This window comes from Lepeophtheirus salmonis, chromosome 6, assembly GCF_016086655.4.
Source record: "Lepeophtheirus salmonis chromosome 6, UVic_Lsal_1.4, whole genome shotgun sequence".
NCBI classification, from domain to species: Eukaryota; Metazoa; Arthropoda; class Copepoda; order Siphonostomatoida; family Caligidae; genus Lepeophtheirus; species Lepeophtheirus salmonis.
The window spans coordinates 44157445-44174814 of record NC_052136.2 but is presented as its reverse complement, the minus strand read 5'-3'; the positions used below and the strand labels follow the sequence as shown (position 1 = coordinate 44174814).

At 31.5% G+C, this 17370-nt stretch overlaps 2 protein-coding genes across 2 annotated transcripts in view; one reads left to right on the top strand and one right to left on the bottom strand.

Annotated features, from left to right (window-relative positions):
- The window catches only part of LOC121119404 (uncharacterized), a 100632-nt gene that overhangs the window by 69199 nt on the left and 14063 nt on the right, over nucleotides 1-17370 (top strand). The window contains exon 5 of the mRNA XM_040714064.2: nucleotides 1874-2179. Coding sequence (XP_040569998.2) covers nucleotides 1874-2179 — 306 coding nt within the window. The remainder of the gene's footprint in view (nucleotides 1-1873; nucleotides 2180-17370) is intronic.
- On the bottom strand, nucleotides 587-1875 carry LOC121119403 (carbohydrate sulfotransferase 14). Its single transcript, XM_040714063.2, has 3 exons — nucleotides 1363-1875; nucleotides 1082-1304; nucleotides 587-1027 (listed from the first exon to the last, which is right to left on the bottom strand). Exons 1-3 carry the CDS (start codon nucleotides 1677-1679, stop codon nucleotides 716-718), a joined length of 852 nt encoding a protein of 283 aa, XP_040569997.1. The 5' UTR covers nucleotides 1680-1875; the 3' UTR covers nucleotides 587-715.

Sequence of the window (17370 nt, the reverse complement as noted above, 5' to 3'; positions counted from 1 at the left end):
TATTTAAAATAATAAATAATATGTATTGATATTCTATATGTTTTTGATGAAGAATAAAGGAATCAGTGGATAAAGGGAAATCTTTCTCTAATCTTCATTGTTTCCGTTTGTTTGATTACTCTGATAATAACAGAGGTGTATAACATTTTTACATTTATATATGTATATGTATATGAATAAAAAAATAAAAAAAATAGAGCAAACGATCGAACAATGATATCGATTAGAGTTGATCCAAATGAATAATTCTTTAGTTAATAAATCAACTCTTAGGTTTCAAATAAAGGTTTATTCATTTCTGTTATTTCACTCCTAATAAATTGTATTATTTCAATTAACTCCAATTAATGATTTTTTGTAGATGAATAAATTTGAAGAAATTGTCGGAACTTTATCTAACTAGATGAGACACAAAAACCTCGCTTTTACTCTGTTTTTAGGACAAATAAACAATATATTGGATACAAACACTAGTTAAATATTTATTAAATATTATAACGCTGTTTTAATCAACAATATGATATAGGATTATATCTATAAAAAAATTAATAAAAGTATCACGTTTTTATAATAATAAACTTTTATTATGTTGCCTTTTGTATCTATTTTATCATCAAATATGATAATAAAATATTATATCAATGCTTGACTTTAAAAATAAATCAAATATTATTCTCCCAATATAAATGAGGAAAAACGGAAGATAATTAGATTTTCATTCAGGATTTATGCAGGGGTCTTCTGCCCATGTCCAAAACGGCTCTAATGTGTAACCAAATAAGTCAAAATCTAATTTATACTTTTGGTAGAGCTTTATGAGATCTCTTTGAGTCAGCTGTGAATAGTAAAATCTCTGAACCTTCTCTATAACCTCCTTCTCATTCCTATAAAATTGCCGATGAATCAAGGAGTCAAAATCCGCATGAATCGTCTCCATGTGCACAATGTAGTCATATTTTTTTTTACAAACATCACAGACGTACCAAAGAGGGGTCCAAGGCTCTGCAAACCCATCCGCCATCCATAGCTGTAGAAATAAAATAAAATTGTTTCTTAATTAGTACATTTCTTCATTTGGTACCAAAGATTCGGAGTATTCATATCCACACTCTGTGAGAAAGGCCACAAACTCCTTGAAGGAAAGGGTTTCCAAACCTGAGGAATCAATAGTTACTAACGTAGATTTGTCCTTGCTCCAATAAGTCTTCAGTTTCATGGAAAGGATTTGATGACTCACTCCTTTGACAAAGAAATTGATGTAAGCACTGAGGATTCTAATAAGAGGATGTACCACGACCAGGACTCTATAATGTATTCAAAGTGAAAACCAAAGAAACGAATTATAGAAATACAACATCTTACTTTTTCTTTTTATGAATCAATTTTTTATCCTTATGTTTGAGATCAAAGGACGGGATCATAGAGGAGATCAAATCCTCCTTTCCTCCATCTTCTGCAATGCAGAAGCTAAATTTACCTGACAAGGATTGAAGAGTCCGATCGAAATGAAAGTCTTCATAGAGAGATTTGAACTCCAGACGCCGTGTACTGTTATATTTCTCACAAATCCTTTGATAGAGATGATTTCTCTCCTCAAAACGGTTCAGAATAGAGATGGGGTCCAGACTAAAGGACTGAGTCATGTATATTGAGAAACTTATGAGACGAAGGAGGTTCATAGTCCTAGGCTTCTACATTGAAAGTGTGGAATAGTTTTTTTTATTATATATATGGCATATATATTAATCCTGCACTGTAAATGAATTACATTGTGTATCCGGTGAATACTTTATATAATATAATATTCTGTAAAATTATCATCTATAATCTATTATACTAGCTCATCACTCATTTTTTATTTCCTTTCTTTCAGGTCAACAGCCCACAGCACGTAAAATCATAGCCAAAACGACAACCGTCTCCCCTCCATCCATAAAACAAGAAATCCCGGACTCCTCTTCACCTCCTCCCTCCAAATGCCATCGCTCCTCCCCCAAGATTATCAATAAGCCTGTTCTCTTACATCCAGCAGATGATAGATCTCGTATGAAGGGAGATGAAAGGGGAGATCACTCCTTCCACGCACCTTCTAATCCACCCATTATTCCCAACCACAAAATTAAGTCCGAAGTCATTGAAGAGAATCATGAACATGAGAAAAAGGAAGGAGATCGAAAAGGTATGAACTATGAATAATGTTGTAACATAATTAGTTAATTATTATTACATAATTTAATTAATATTGCAAAAAAAAAACTAAAAAAAAAACCTAATGCAACATGTGTTCTATGGAAGAGGTAACGAAATAAATTTAAAAAATCACAGATTTTTTCGAGGTCTGACCATAGATACATACATAAATGATGATATCCTTCAAGCCATTTTTTTCTTTAATATTTTTACAGTCCCTTTTTTAGCAATGAAGTAGCCTAAATAGTCATTGAACTTTTTTCTTATTGATTTATGTATATGTATAATATAAATTTTTTAAGGATAGATTAAATTCCATATGTCTACTAATAATGTGAGAATATCAATTTTTATATAATATATGTAATTCTGAACAAATTGTAACAATATATTGCAAATTGTACAAAGCACAATTCTGTACAAGTTGCAATAAAAAAATGAGATGAATGATTAATTACAGTATTTGTGATGAGGATTGTTGATATATTACTGAAGTAATTTTTGATTAATTTAATTAAAGAATACTCATTAACGATTAGTATAATTTGATATATTATAAAATGCAAATGCTATATTATTCGTAAATATACATATTACAACCAAGTAGCACTAATAGATCAGAATAAAATTGTTGCATCAACCAATGATTAGTTGTTAGTTAAAATGTATCATGTTGTAATTAAATAAGGCTTTATAAGAGGTACAAATTGCAACATGTACAATGTAAAACTTCTTCATAAATCGCATACAATATATCATTAAGGGAGAGGTTGCGGCCTTCATATCATTATAAACTTCCGAGCTTATTGCTTTAAATATTCGCTAGACGTCTCTGTTTTGAAAAGAAAAACACTCTGGGTATTCCACAAGTAGTGTCATCTATACATAACATGTAACTCATAATTATTCTTATAAAAAGTTGTATATAATTTAAAAATTATTATATTATTATGTATTTTTTACATACATTGTACATATAAAAACACTGACAAAGCAGCTTAGCTCTATTTCTGTCTCTTTCTCTCTCTCTGCAACAGAATATAATAAACAAAAGAATATATTTATTGCTATTATAATGATGATATATGTAGAACATAATTAATAATTATATGTTTGTAATGAATAAAATATTTCAGGGCATGAATGCTCAAAAAAAAATAAGACTACAACACATTCACAAATTTCAAAATCGCCTTTTTCCGCTTGTATTACGTAACATTCACTAACTTACTCACTCAGGCTGTTGATTTTGTTGTTGTTGTAATAACTTTGGACATACGTACGAGTAAGTCGAGCTCTTATTTACTTATTCTATATTTATATCTTTGATAGTAATACATAGAAGGAAAAATAAATATATATCATGCTTGTGCAAAACACGACGACGACGGCAACTTATCTCCCTAGTAGACACACATACATATTTCCTATTTAGGCACGCTTTAAAGGTAAAAATAACGATAAAAATAAGCAATTTATTTTTGCAGAAGATCACGTATTTGGAAATCCATTTCCGGTTGTGTGATTATTGTTACTCTTTATTTGCCTTGTTTTTTCTCTCTTATTTGTAAGTCTCCTCTTTTCCTTGTACGTTGTACGTACAACTTTACAGCACAGTTCATGTCCACCATTTTGGGGGCCTAAGCAACCAAGTTTTATAACAATGAAAATCTATGTTTCATTTATATTAAGAAAAATAGTGAACTATTAGATGTCAAAATAGGACCATCAAATAAAAAAAAACTTGATCATAACTGTCTGTCAAAATGTATTCCTTCATTTACTACTTTCATTTTATATCTGACCTTAAAATGTTTTATAAGTTGTCATTACATCGTTATACAATCTTATTTTCCAGAGTGTAGGTAAAACTTAACTACTACAATGGAAAGAATAAGATACGTTTCTCTAATTTTCCTATTTTTCTACTCACTAATCGATCAAAAAAAATTGTTCAAATTTATATACTTTAAGGGATTTTCAACATATAAACTGGCTTTTATTCAAATGTCACTGTTTATCATTAAGTATTAAGTAGTATTCAATGCAATTATGTAATCTTTTTTTTTTAATATTTGATGAAGTTTTATCTAGATTTATTGCAAATTTGTCCTTTTTATGTATTATAATATCAAATTTGAGCCCCCAAAATGGTGTGTCCTTCAATTATGGTGCGATTGATAACGTCAGTGAACAACTCTGTGGATAAATTTGTATTATAAAAGTTTGTTATTCCTTAAAAAAGAGAATCAATTAACAAGGAACTTGGATAATTCCAAGCTCACAAAATGGTTTTTACAGCCATTGTATATATTATCTATGACGAGTAAACTAGATACATTTAAGTAGCATGTAGTCCAATCTAGATATAATAGAATAGGCTTATAGTCGACGTTCTCTCATTTACCAATATTTTACAACATAAAATACTTAATATAGAAGAAACATGAAGTAAAAATCCGCTTAAATTCTTCTTCTTCTTTTTTTTTTCCTTCTTTGATATCAACTTCATACGAATTCATGAAAGTGAAGAATTCCCATGAAGATTTTTCCTATTTATAGATATAATTTGTAAGCTGGCCTTACATTTTTTTACTATATGTTTCTTTTAAACAATAGGGATGATACAAATCATGTGTCCTCCACGAAAAACACTTTTCCTGAAAAGTGAGCTAAAAACCTTCGAGATCTCACAAAAATAAGATCTAATCAAAAATTGGTTGCCAGAAATAGGGAGTTTGAAAATTAATTATTTACATAAGCATCCAAAAATTGTGGTTTTTATATACTTTGTATATTAAAAAAATCCTAGATATAGTCAGCTTTTCATCTAAAAAATAGAGCTTTTTTTCTCCGGATTTGACTATATATGTAATAACATGTCGGATACAAGTTGCTAATCTGCACCAGTTGTAACTTGTACAAGTTCCGATGAAGAAGTTTAAATGATGTATTTATTGTACTTTTGATGAAGGACTAATGGAATACGTCAGGATGGTTGATATATAAATGGTGTCATTTTGAACTTTTTTTATTGTAATTACTAATCAATTTTACAGTTCAAATAATAATCATCTATTTTAAGAGATCAAAATGAAATGATAGCACCAATTAGGTGTAGGAACTTATAATGACTCATGTTCACGGGATTGAACTTGTACAGGTTGCAACTTGTACACAATATATGTATGCATATATATATATATATATTGATACAATTGGATACTTGGCTAAGGGAGGGGGGATGTAATTATTTAGAAATTAATAATTTTAAGAAAATAGTTTTATTGAATCAATAATATTGTCTTCTTTTTTTTAACTATTTTGGATTTTTTTCTTTCAAAAGTTTAAATATTATTTTCTATAGAAACCTATTTTTAAAATGAATCCCTTTCTGAAACTGGACATTTGATTAATTTATAAAAAAGTCTCTGAACGCTTCGGAATGGATGAAAAAAGAAAATTTCCTTAATATAACATAATATTGATAGTATTTTTTTTATTATGAATTGACATATATGTTCAATGTATGCTTATAAATATTGTATTGAGGTCTTTAATGTAGAGGTACCTACTACCTAGGCAGTAAGTAGCCGTATATTAACTAATTCCTAGATGGATACAAAGGTGTGTCCCTATTTTTATTTTTTACTTTTTGTTTAATATTACTCAATCCTTAATACATATATATGTATTTTCAAAGAAATGTGTGATCCTCTTATTCGTGTCTTGAGATAGAGAGAGACTGGATGAATCTCATACCACATTTGGATATGTAGATAGCCGCATTTAGGGTAGAGGCATGTCCCTTCCAGATTTGTAACTCCAAAATGTCTCCATTCTTAGATTTGACAACATTTCTCTAATGAAAGTCGATCTTGAACTCCGAAGTCTAAATTATTTTAACTGTGCCTTTGAATATGTACAGGGTATTAATGCAGTTCTCAAAATCAATATCGTTTAGGCCTTAACACCCCAAAGTCTTGGCTTCAACCCATTTTAAAATGTTTGGTGTCTTTAACACTTGATCACGTCATCTGTGTCTGGAGATAAATTCTTCTTATTTACTAATTTCATATCATTTTACGTAATGAGAGCAGATTCTTCCTTTTCTCCTTATTGATTTAGTTGTGTATGTAGTAGAGACGTGGTTCTTGTTTCGATATCGAGTATCAAACCTCAAAGTTTAGTTATGGATTTGTCTCAACTCTTGAAAGCCTTATCAAACAACAAAGGAAATAAACCTATTTTTCTCAACATATTAGTCTTAATTCCTCAAAGTATTGGTCTTGTATGAGTAAGTTGGTATATTGAACTCTGACGCCTTTTCTCGTTGCAAATATGAAGTATACATATATTTAGTGTTTTCTATCCTGGTAAATAGAATGAAATTATAAGGTTATAAGCCTTCTCAACTCAACTAGTATGAGCAAAAGTCCTATGAGGAAAGTTCCAATGGAACATGCATATCCGGAAATCCATATTATTTAAATATATTTCTCCTCTTGGGTCTTGGAGTTAAACTTTAACCCTCAAAGTTCCGGATTAGGTCGGCAGTTTAGAAGCCCAGATCTACAAGACAGCTTTTGCCTATCATGTACAAGAGATAAATTAATAAAGCCGTGAACCGGGACTGTATTATGGAATCAATAAGCGTTATTTACTTATTAGTAGTTTCTTTACATAGCCGAGGATAGTCTTACGTTTATTCTTGATTATTAATAGTTTATTTACGTGTTTTTATTTAGCATTACTGCTACTTAGATGTGTGTTTATTTTTTTAGTGTGATCATGCGTTATTCAAGTTTACTATGGTTGAAAAGGGATAATAGTGAATTGCAATTGCCCATTATTCAAGGAATTATTAGTATCATTCCGTAAATATCTCAAAGTGTCCTTCCTTGGAATAAGTTGGGAAAATACGTGCATTTTAGGGAGAACTATACCTCACACTATAAGATCCATTTCACAATGAGTCATCATAACCCATATCATGTTTTGAGTGCCTAGTTTCTTAGAAACTCTTTCATGTGGAGAGGGGAAATGGTCCGTCCTTCTTTGTTGTGCCATTGATTCATACGAATAGTAAAATGAAAGAACAGACGAAGGAGATTTGTTGGTAGCTCCTTGGAGCAACAGGTTTAAAGGCTTACACATTATATTATGCTGTTGTAGTCCATAGAAAAAATAAAAATAAATGTTGATTCGCTTTGTGTTGTCGTATTAGGGAGGGTAAAATACTTAAATATTAGTCGGGTTTTTACTATAACATAAATACTTAAGAAGAGTTGTTCATTGTACAATTATAGTTGTTATTTAAGGTGCAGACGCGTGTGAAGGAGGAGAAGGGCAGAGGGAGGAGAGAGGACTAACTTGGAAGTATTATGTAATACTTAGGACTTGGGATGTTCAATGTTCATGATGATAATGATGATGTGTACTATGTATGAATGTATGTTGCCTACCTTCTCACAAAATGTTTTAGGGATTCGAGTTCAGAGTCAAACAACTATCCTTGTATATCATAGTATTATACATACATACTTTGAGTCGTCCTGAATGTGTCACACAAAAATATGTATGTCATTAGATTCCAAAACAACATTCCTTGTTTGACTCTATGTGTGTTTTTCACTTTTTCTGCTCCTGTTTCCATTCCTTTCTTTTGTAGTGGCCTAATTATTACGAAAAAATTACTCAGTATATTTATATGTACATAGTATATACATGCTCTTATTTCGGAGCTTTCATTGCGTAGAAAAAGAAAAAAGATAGAATCAAAAAGTAGTCAAGTTCTATCTGCTAAACTCCAATAACAAATATATGTGTATTTAATTCTTGTTCTTCTACCCTCCCCTCTCCTCCCCCCCCACATACACACAAAAATTAATCACAAGAAGCCAAATACCGCTTAAACAACAATTCACACCTCTCGATTTTTCAAAGTTTATTTTCCTCTTATGACTGAGTTGTTCTGAACAACGTTAAGGATTGGTCGAACAATTTGAATTGACAATCATTTAACTCGTAATAGCTTCAGACTAATAAATGGAAAACATTCCGGAATTCAGAAGAAGTATTGGATAACGTCTACCAACTGATTTTGTGCTTTTTTTCTTTTTCTATTATAGAGAAAGAAAAGTTGTAATAGTCAATAAAGGTAACGACTTGTGCAAAACGACAATGACACATCTTTAGGGTCACACACACACCTTGGTTTAGAAGCTTAAAGAAGTGGTTAAGCGCCAAGCCTAGATATATTTTGTTGTTAGGTATGGATTTTCCCTTATCCCTATTCCGAACACCTTTGATAATGGGTTGAATTCTAATTCGTACTCTTGTTAAGACGTATTAAACACTTTTGAATGAACATTATTGAATATTAGTTCCTTAATTCTAGGAATGTTTGGCTAACTAATTACTAACTGATTTTGGGCCTTTTTTTTACATCTTTTTTAGAGAAAGAAATTTTGGGAATGGTAAAGGTAACGACGTGTGCAAATCGAGAACGACACATCATTAGAGTCACACACCTTGCTTGAGAAGTTTAAAGAGGTGGTTAAGTGCCAAGCCTTTTCTTTCCCTATTTATCAATTACACACATGTAGGATGTACCTATACTCAACAAGCTTCAAATATGCTGTACTTAGAGATATATACTTTATGAATCCCCTCTCAGAGCCTCCATTTCCGGAGCTCCTTTTAAAATATAAAAGTAATAATACTTAAAGCATGGTACATAACTATTAGAAAGAGTAAAGCAAGCATGGAATTTCCGGAAGTGCTTGTCCGTTGGGATGTGTTTATGTATTATGTAGGGATATATCATCATCAGTACTGAAATAAAAAGCGTAGAACCATTGGGAAGAAATTTTCGTTACTGCTTAATTCCTATACAAATTAAATTGCGTATTTCCTCTATGGTGTGGTGTTAGAGATAGAGAGAGGAAAAGAGGGGGGAATTAAGAAATGGTTGACTGTTGATTCATAGTGCTGCTTCATTCTTTTATATATGTATTCATTTGGAGGAGCCATGGAAAAGAAGCAAGAGTCGTGGGGAAATAGGCGTGTTCTACATAATATTATGTATAATGATTAGAGCAAAAAAATAAAAGATGAAAAAAAAGCTAGCAAAAAAAATCAAAAAATCAAAATCATGGGTTCTACCATACTCATACATATGTACATATTAGGATGTACCTAGGCATGAGGATTTAAAAAGTCATTGTAAGTTAAATATAACTTACATGTAGTTGAACCTACTATAGAAGTCAACAACTACTCGGTTTCATGCTATAGTGACAATAAAGGATAGATGGTTCGTTAGTCTACTGATGAAGTAATACTGATTAATTATGTAGAATGTATCCAACTAACTGTATGTAAGTTTAAAATCTCTGGCTCACTGACTGACTGACTTCCTATATACATTGATATAACATTATGTAGTCGTGAGTTACATATATACATACATAGATGGATAGACAACATTATATTAGAACAAGTACATGCAATATATATAATGTTCTAAGTAACGGAGCTGGTGGTAGCCTGAGTGACGACCACCGTTAATTCCCATTCCGTAAGGTTCGTGTTCTCAAGGTCATAGGAGCGTTCCTCAGGCTTCATAGGTTGTAGCGAAGGATTTACAAAAAGCTTTCACCACACAACAGTCCACACTGGGCTTCTCATAAAACCTACATAGAATGTCGATGGATCTTATTCCAGACAGACAGAGAAGGGGGCGGGGGATACATGCTACATACATAGGTAATAATCATCATCATCGATATGATGGTCTTGGTTTAAAAATAATGAAGAGGGGGAAACATGTATTGCCGTTAGATTCTCTCTCTCTCTCTCTTTCGTATTTCCCTGATGTATTTCATAATACTCATATCATCATTATTATAATGGAACAAGCCAACCATTCCTTGAGCCACTCATTCGTTGCTTTAAGAACAACTGTACAATATATATGTATGTATTTGGTTCGTTGTTGTTGTTGTTGTTTTTTTGCAAACTGAAGTACAGAAAATAACGTTCCTCTTCCCTTCTTCTTCTCGTGGGTGGAAGATAGTATTATAATAGTATAATATCAAATATGTACAATGTACATAGCTGTGGAGAGAATATTTATGATGACATCATTCCCAATGGTAAGGAGTAAAAAGAGGCGTAGGAATCGGCAGCAGTAAACACATCACCTCAGCCATGGAATAGCTAGAATACCAACAAAGCAGATCCTTTTCCCACTACCATCAGCTTATTAAAGAGGAAAATCTTTACAGAGGTACTTACTTCACTGCGTATTATTATCATTGGTTCTTTTGAATACACACAAAAAGGGGCTCTTCTGTTACGTAATGGATGTTCTATGTATGTACATCTAAGTATTTGTTACGTAGTACATAACATGGTTGTAGCATTATTGTAACTTGAAAGTTAAAGTTACTCCTCCATTTATCCACATTGTATCTACGTATCCATGATATCAACATCCCTTTGGCAATGATTCATGTCTATGCTATCTAAAAGACATCATTTGACTTTGAAATGAAATAGAGTCTTTTTTCTACGATGTTGTTTCTCACTTTTTATTTATTTTCTTCTTTATTACTCCAGACAGACACAAACACAGTATGTATGTACATATGTATTTCGTTGTATTTTTTCATTTTTTAGAAAGTGGTTCTTGGAGATGAGAAAAAGAAGGATTTCTCTGTTCTCCTTTGTATGTATATATATATGTATAAATAGATAGATGGATAGATTGTGTGTTTCTGGGTCATTCATTAATGTATATATATTTATATATATAAGGGCCTCTCACAAAATCAACTCAAAATCGACCCTGAACTCATTTGTAAGGCTTATAAATATAAGTATTGAGGCGCAAGCAACAATGAGCCTTTGTTACTATACAGTTTCCTCTCTCTCTCTTTAACTTTGTAAGTAGTAAGTATGGGATATTCTACATTATATGTAAGGGTCCTTTGTTGGTATATACTCTCTCTCTCTCTCTCTGGTGATATATGTATAAACCCTTTTTTGAGAGCCTTCTCTCCAAATATTTTATTATATATTAATATATATGAAGTATGTAATATTATGGTCTTGAAATTCAATGAAAAACTTGCCAAAAGAAAGACAGACAAATAAGTGGTAGATGTTGTTTTGTAGAGAGAGTGGAGAGAAAGGGAGGGGGGAGGGCCTCACAGAATGCACTTTTCTCCTCTCTTTCTTCTTCTCCTCTTCCGTTCGTGCGTCTGTCCGTCTTTCCTACCTTCCTTCTTTCCTATAATAAATATTATATTATTTTATGCATGTAGACTACATATAGTAAACATTAAAGAGAGCAAAAAATGAGAGAGGCTCTCTAATTATATACATATATGTTGGCAATGGAAAGACTAACAAGAAGAGGAAGATCTGAAGTTGCAAAATAACATAAAAAGTAAATAAATGGTTGCTGTTTCTAGTTGTTGTTGTTTTCTTCTCTATCGTTTGTGTGTGTGTGCGTTTTGCAATACAGAAAGCAGGAGAGGGAGGCTATTTACATACATATATGTAGTTATATGTTATGCAGCGTGATCCCTTTATCACTTTAAATGATGATGGAAATTGAGTGAGGGAATCCAAAGAAAAAGACTCACGACAGCAGGGAACTTACATTAAAAAATATATATTAATACAGAAGAAGGAAGGAAGTCTGAACCATTTCCGCAATGGATCCCTTCTTCCTTTATATTATAAAGAAACACTTCATAATATATGAAATAAAAAACAGGCAAAAAAAAAGAATGAAAAAAAGGAGAAATTAACATGGTCTTCTTCATAAAATAATATAAAGTTATACTTATTAAGAAATGTATATGTATATAAATAAAAACCCCGTCAAGGACGGGATTTTTCTGGTCAATAATAATAATAAAAGGAAAGTAAAACCTTGAAAAAATAAAAGGAAGAAGAAGGAATAAAAAAAGGAGAAGAATTAACTGTTGCTTTGTCTAGGAAGAAGAAAAAGAAGATGACGTCGACTACAAAGACGTCGTCGACCATTTTTTTTTTTTTTTCTTGTTCTTCTTACACATACTTTTATTACATATATGTATGTATATTATATTATATTTTTAAATAATTTTTTTCTTTCTGACAGACTATTAACTGACCGTCCATCATTCAGCATCCTTTTAAGAAATCTGAAGGTATATATGAAGCAGTGTGTATGGGTCTGTCTATACTCTATAATATAATAATACGAATATACCTAACCTTGTCCCAATTCCCTGATTCCTCTTTTCCTTTTTTTTTTCTCTTTCCTTCTTCTTTTCTTGTCTACATTTTTGTGGATAACTACAAAGGTAGGTAGGTACATAGTCCATAGATCATAGTGGTACTAATAACTAATAAGAAAAAAACCTTTGTAGAACTGTTCAATAATGCACGACACAAGTAGTGTACATTTTATGCACTCATACAACGAAAAAATTAAAGGCATATTTCTTAAATACATCCTTACATTTTACAAGGATTTCTTAATTAACGTATTGATTAATGAACATGCATATCTAATATTATAATTAGTGTGCTGCTTGCATTTTGACGTCATGGAGAATGGAGTGTGGATCAGGCTTTCTAGTATGTAGTCATTATGCCTAGGAAAGATAACTACTCTAGATAATATTATGAGTAGTTACAATAGTGTTGGACTCAGTTCCAGAGTCGAGTCCTTGTTAGGATAACATACATACTAGGGCGATTCATCCATACTCCATCGTCCTCTTTTTACAGGCTGCGTCAGGGGACTGTTCCATACATAAGTTTTTTTACTCCGATACCAGATCAAATCGTCGCAAAAAAGTCCAGAAAAATTAGATATTTAGGTTATCTGCGTATGGGTTCTCATGCTCAATTTTATAGATAATTATGCGCTCAATTTACTCTCATATAATAAGTCATGATAAGAATATTGATTTTCAAATTTAGGGTAACCAAGCGGCCTTCTTTCTCGGGGCATACCCTTTTTTAAATGTTGTGTTTTATATGTATATGTTCATGAAATGTCTGTTTTTGGGATGGAAAAATGATGTGTGTTAAAAATTGACTTAAAATTAAAGTGTTTTTTTTTTAATTTAATAATATTACTCCCCCCTCCTAAAGTCGAACCTGTTGTGGCCAAATGTGCTCCTTTAAAATATTATCATCCTACCATGTAGAAACTTTTGAGTTTGGTATTGTTGGAGTCTTTGCTGCACAGTTCTCCATAATATATAATGTGGTTGTTTCTCCTTTTCAAAACATGAGCAACTCTTCTTTTAATAAGAAAAATAAGCGTTTGTAGTAGTTTTTGAATTGTTTTTAAAGTGATATTTACACAAATATTTCACCTTTCGATTATAATTCGAGTTGTTCAGGATAAGTTCGATTTTCCATACATTTTCTTAAAATTGTCTGCTTTAGTAAAGTTACCCCACCCCCCCTTCCGAGTTCGAGTAATAATAATGGAATCCAGCACTAATGAGTAGTAATAATAACTAATAAGAAGATGAAGAGGAAGAAACAAAGAGAGAGAGAGGGAAAAAAATACTTTTTCACCTTGACACAATTAGGATTATTCCATCATTAGAAGAACTTTTATCTATCTCTCTATATATAAGTTGTGTTACTATTTTTTGGCAAGAAGTTCATTTGGATTCTTATATGCTACATACGAAGAAATATGTTCAAGCATGAGAGAGTGAATTTGAAATAGGAACAGAAATACATTTAAACTACATATATGTATAGAGAGGGGAAATTTCCTCATCCGTGAGAAGGAGTATTAATAGTCGTAACTTGTAGCAGGACTAGTAGTCATTGAGTTTTTCTTTCCTCTTTCGTATATATATACATATTATAATAGTACACTTTATGCAATCATTGTGATAATAACACAGAGAGGGAAAGGAAGAGATTCCAAGGTTGTGTTGAGAAATAGCATTACTATATACATAAGTAAATATATATAAACACTCTCTGACCCTGGTATATTATGTACATAATATACCAGTAAGCCCTCACTTTGCGAGATGCATATGCATTTACAAAATTGATCTATTCCTATTATTATTATTACTCATATTTTAGAAGGACAACAACACCTTTCAATTTTGCACGAATATTAATCACTCATTCAAATACAAATTTGAGAGTAGGATAAAAATACATTTTTATATTCCCTTTTTTGTAACTGACTACTCAAGTACTTGATCCATTCATAATAGGATAGGTATTCCCAACTTTTTCATCAACGTGGATCCCAATAGTATTAAATATCTATCATATGCTTGACAAAATATTTTAATTATTATTTATGTAATCTCTTGTGGAACCCTTGACGTTTCACCGGAGAGCAGAAAGGCATTGTGGAGTATCAATTGGGAACCACTGGCGTAGGAGATGAAAATATTCTTGGGGAATTACTTCAATTAAGAACTGATTGAATATTGTTGTACAAATTTATTTCTTTGATGACTTTGCAGTACTGTAATAACGTGGGGCCATGGAGGATCAGAGACCCTTCCATTATTTTTTCAGTAGTTGTATTTATAGCTCTTATTTTAACACTGCATATTTAAAAATAAAAATAAAACCCAGAATTTTTTGATGATCTCATTTTCATTTCTAGATTCTTAAATATTCAAATAGTTAATTAATACCTCTAATAATTTCATCTCCTACGTTAATTAGTTGTTAATCAAACAAAGAACATTCGACTCCAATTATTTCAAAGTTTTTATTTTATTCGATCCGTGGATAAAGAATATAGCATTTTGTATAATGGAGTTTAAAAAATCCCTTAAAAAATAAAAGGACTCCGCTGTAATTCGAAATGCATCGTTGGACTGAACTTGAAATAAAGGTAGGAAAGGGTATATTTCCACATTTTCCTCGGATAAATAAGAATCCCTACTCTTTATTCATAAACTCATGGCTCAAAGAATCAGTTGAATATATATCATACATAATTAAATATATGGGACACTGCCTGCCTGGATGGATGGATGCATCATTTCCTTATAGTTACAATGTGACATAATGAACAGATAGATGAATAAATGGAATCCTGAAGGACTCTATATAAAGCATATATTCCTTGTAGAAAAAGATATATTGTGAGGAGAAGTAAATACACAATACATAAATACTACTACATATGTTTAAAGGAAGAGTTACGCAATTAAATTTATATTTATAGATTGAGAGAAATCAGACTAGAGAAGAGGTGTTGCTTTTCTTGTTGTTTTTTGCTGTTGTAAGAACATGCCTACAACATTCCTTGTTGCTCTGTCGAATATTGCATTATCCCAGGCCATTCAGCAACATTAAAGAGAGGGAGGAAGGAAGGAAGGAAGGGAGAATGACTGTAGTAGTAGTAGCCATACTAATAGTAGCACAGAGAAGGAGAAAATAATAATAATTATTAAATATGCAAATATCCCATGTATGTAATTCTGCAAAAAATAAATAAGAATAAAAAAATTCCCTTTCTCTGTCTTCATTTTATGTGTACTCGTATATATATATATATATGTATAACATGGAGGTACTCTGTATCTATGTAGCAGTAGTAGTAGAGATGAAATATCTATTTATGAATTTGCCTAATCCGGAAACGGGTTATATATACATTTTATAACTACATACATATATAGAGCTATATATGTATGTAGTTATTTTTATTATTCCTTGCGGAAATATACTATACAGATAGTATTGGATGTATTATCTTCTATGAACACACAGAGTGCATAATATTAATACACATAAAAGCAGTAACCAGAAAACAGCAGCAGTATTGAAAATGGAGGTCACTACTCAATTCATCATAACTCCTTTTTCTCACTTCAATATATCATGTATTAATGTTTACTCCTGAACTTACTAATTACTTACTATTCTTGTCTGCCTTACTTACTGACTGACTCACGACGGACGTCAGACTCACTTTGCATCGTAGGGGAGAGAGAAAGATACTACATACATACATACATATCTAGAGAGGCTGGCTAGCTAGCAAGTTCACTCACTGTCTTAGTTATAATAATGTGCTTAGGATTTGTGGAATTTTAGTGGAGGTGACCTTGGCTTACTTACTTACTCTCTTCTTTCTTTAGTTCTTTCTGTCCTCTTCTTTTTCTTCTAACATGTGCATATACATACTCGTAATGTTAAGGATGATTCTACTATGAACAATAATAATTATTATTATAGGTAGCAAGCCAGAGGGGACTTCCGTTGTCCTCATTTCTTTAGAGACTACACATTAATATCTACCTATAATAATAATTATGTCTAGATACTATGCACCTATGTAGTACATAACATATTATATACGAGTCTTATTTGGCCGTACATCGGTATTAACAAGCTACTCACGTTGTATTTAAAAATCTACTATATGTACTAAATTGATGTTGGAGCTCTGGTTGTACATCTGGCTCTACTAATTCATCGAAAAATCTGCCTTCCGATGATGCAAAAATGTTGGTATTGGTAGAAGAAACACTTTAACCTTCATTGATCTAATTATAAAATTAATCAGATCGATTTTTATGTATGATCCGTCCAGATCAAATTGCTTTAGAGTTGATATAATTCATTATAAAATTATAACGGTATCAGACCGTTATAGGATTTCTAACCTGACGAAGCCCAATATACTATATGTATATTTCCTGTAATATACCAATTCTCTCTCCCCCACATTTATCAAACTTCTACTAATATACTAGATTATTTCCCAAAATCCCTTCGTTTGAACATCAATTCAGCACCCCTTTTATCTTTCATTTATGTACATAGATACAAACATATTGATAGAATCATCATGAATATAATATGCTCCTCCTGGATTGACCTTTTAATGCTATTTAGATAATATACATACATATAGTTTTAAGACACGAATCATCATCATTCCTCTCCTTCTTTTTTTTCTTACTTCTTTTCCTCCTCCTATCAAAAAAAGAAGATTTTTAAATCAATGCCGTTCATCTTGACTTTTAAGTGTCACTTACTCTCTATCTATTGATAGATTGGGAACTGGATTAATAATAATAAAAATGTTACATTGTATAAAATAATTGTCCTATGTATGTACTCGTATATACCTACGTTGTTCCCCCTGCGTTTGTC

Excerpts from the sequence above, each read along its gene's own strand:
- LOC121119403 (XM_040714063.2), bottom strand. The coding sequence starts at position 1,679 with ATGAACCTCCTTCGTCTCATAAGTTTCTCAATATACATGACTCAGTCC. Across the intron at positions 1,305-1,362 it reads TTGATTCATAAAAAGAAAAA|AGTCCTGGTCGTGGTACATC; the intron begins GTAAGATGTTGT and ends AATACATTATAG. Across the intron at positions 1,028-1,081 it reads ATGAATACTCCGAATCTTTG|CTATGGATGGCGGATGGGTT; the intron begins GTACCAAATGAA and ends TTATTTCTACAG.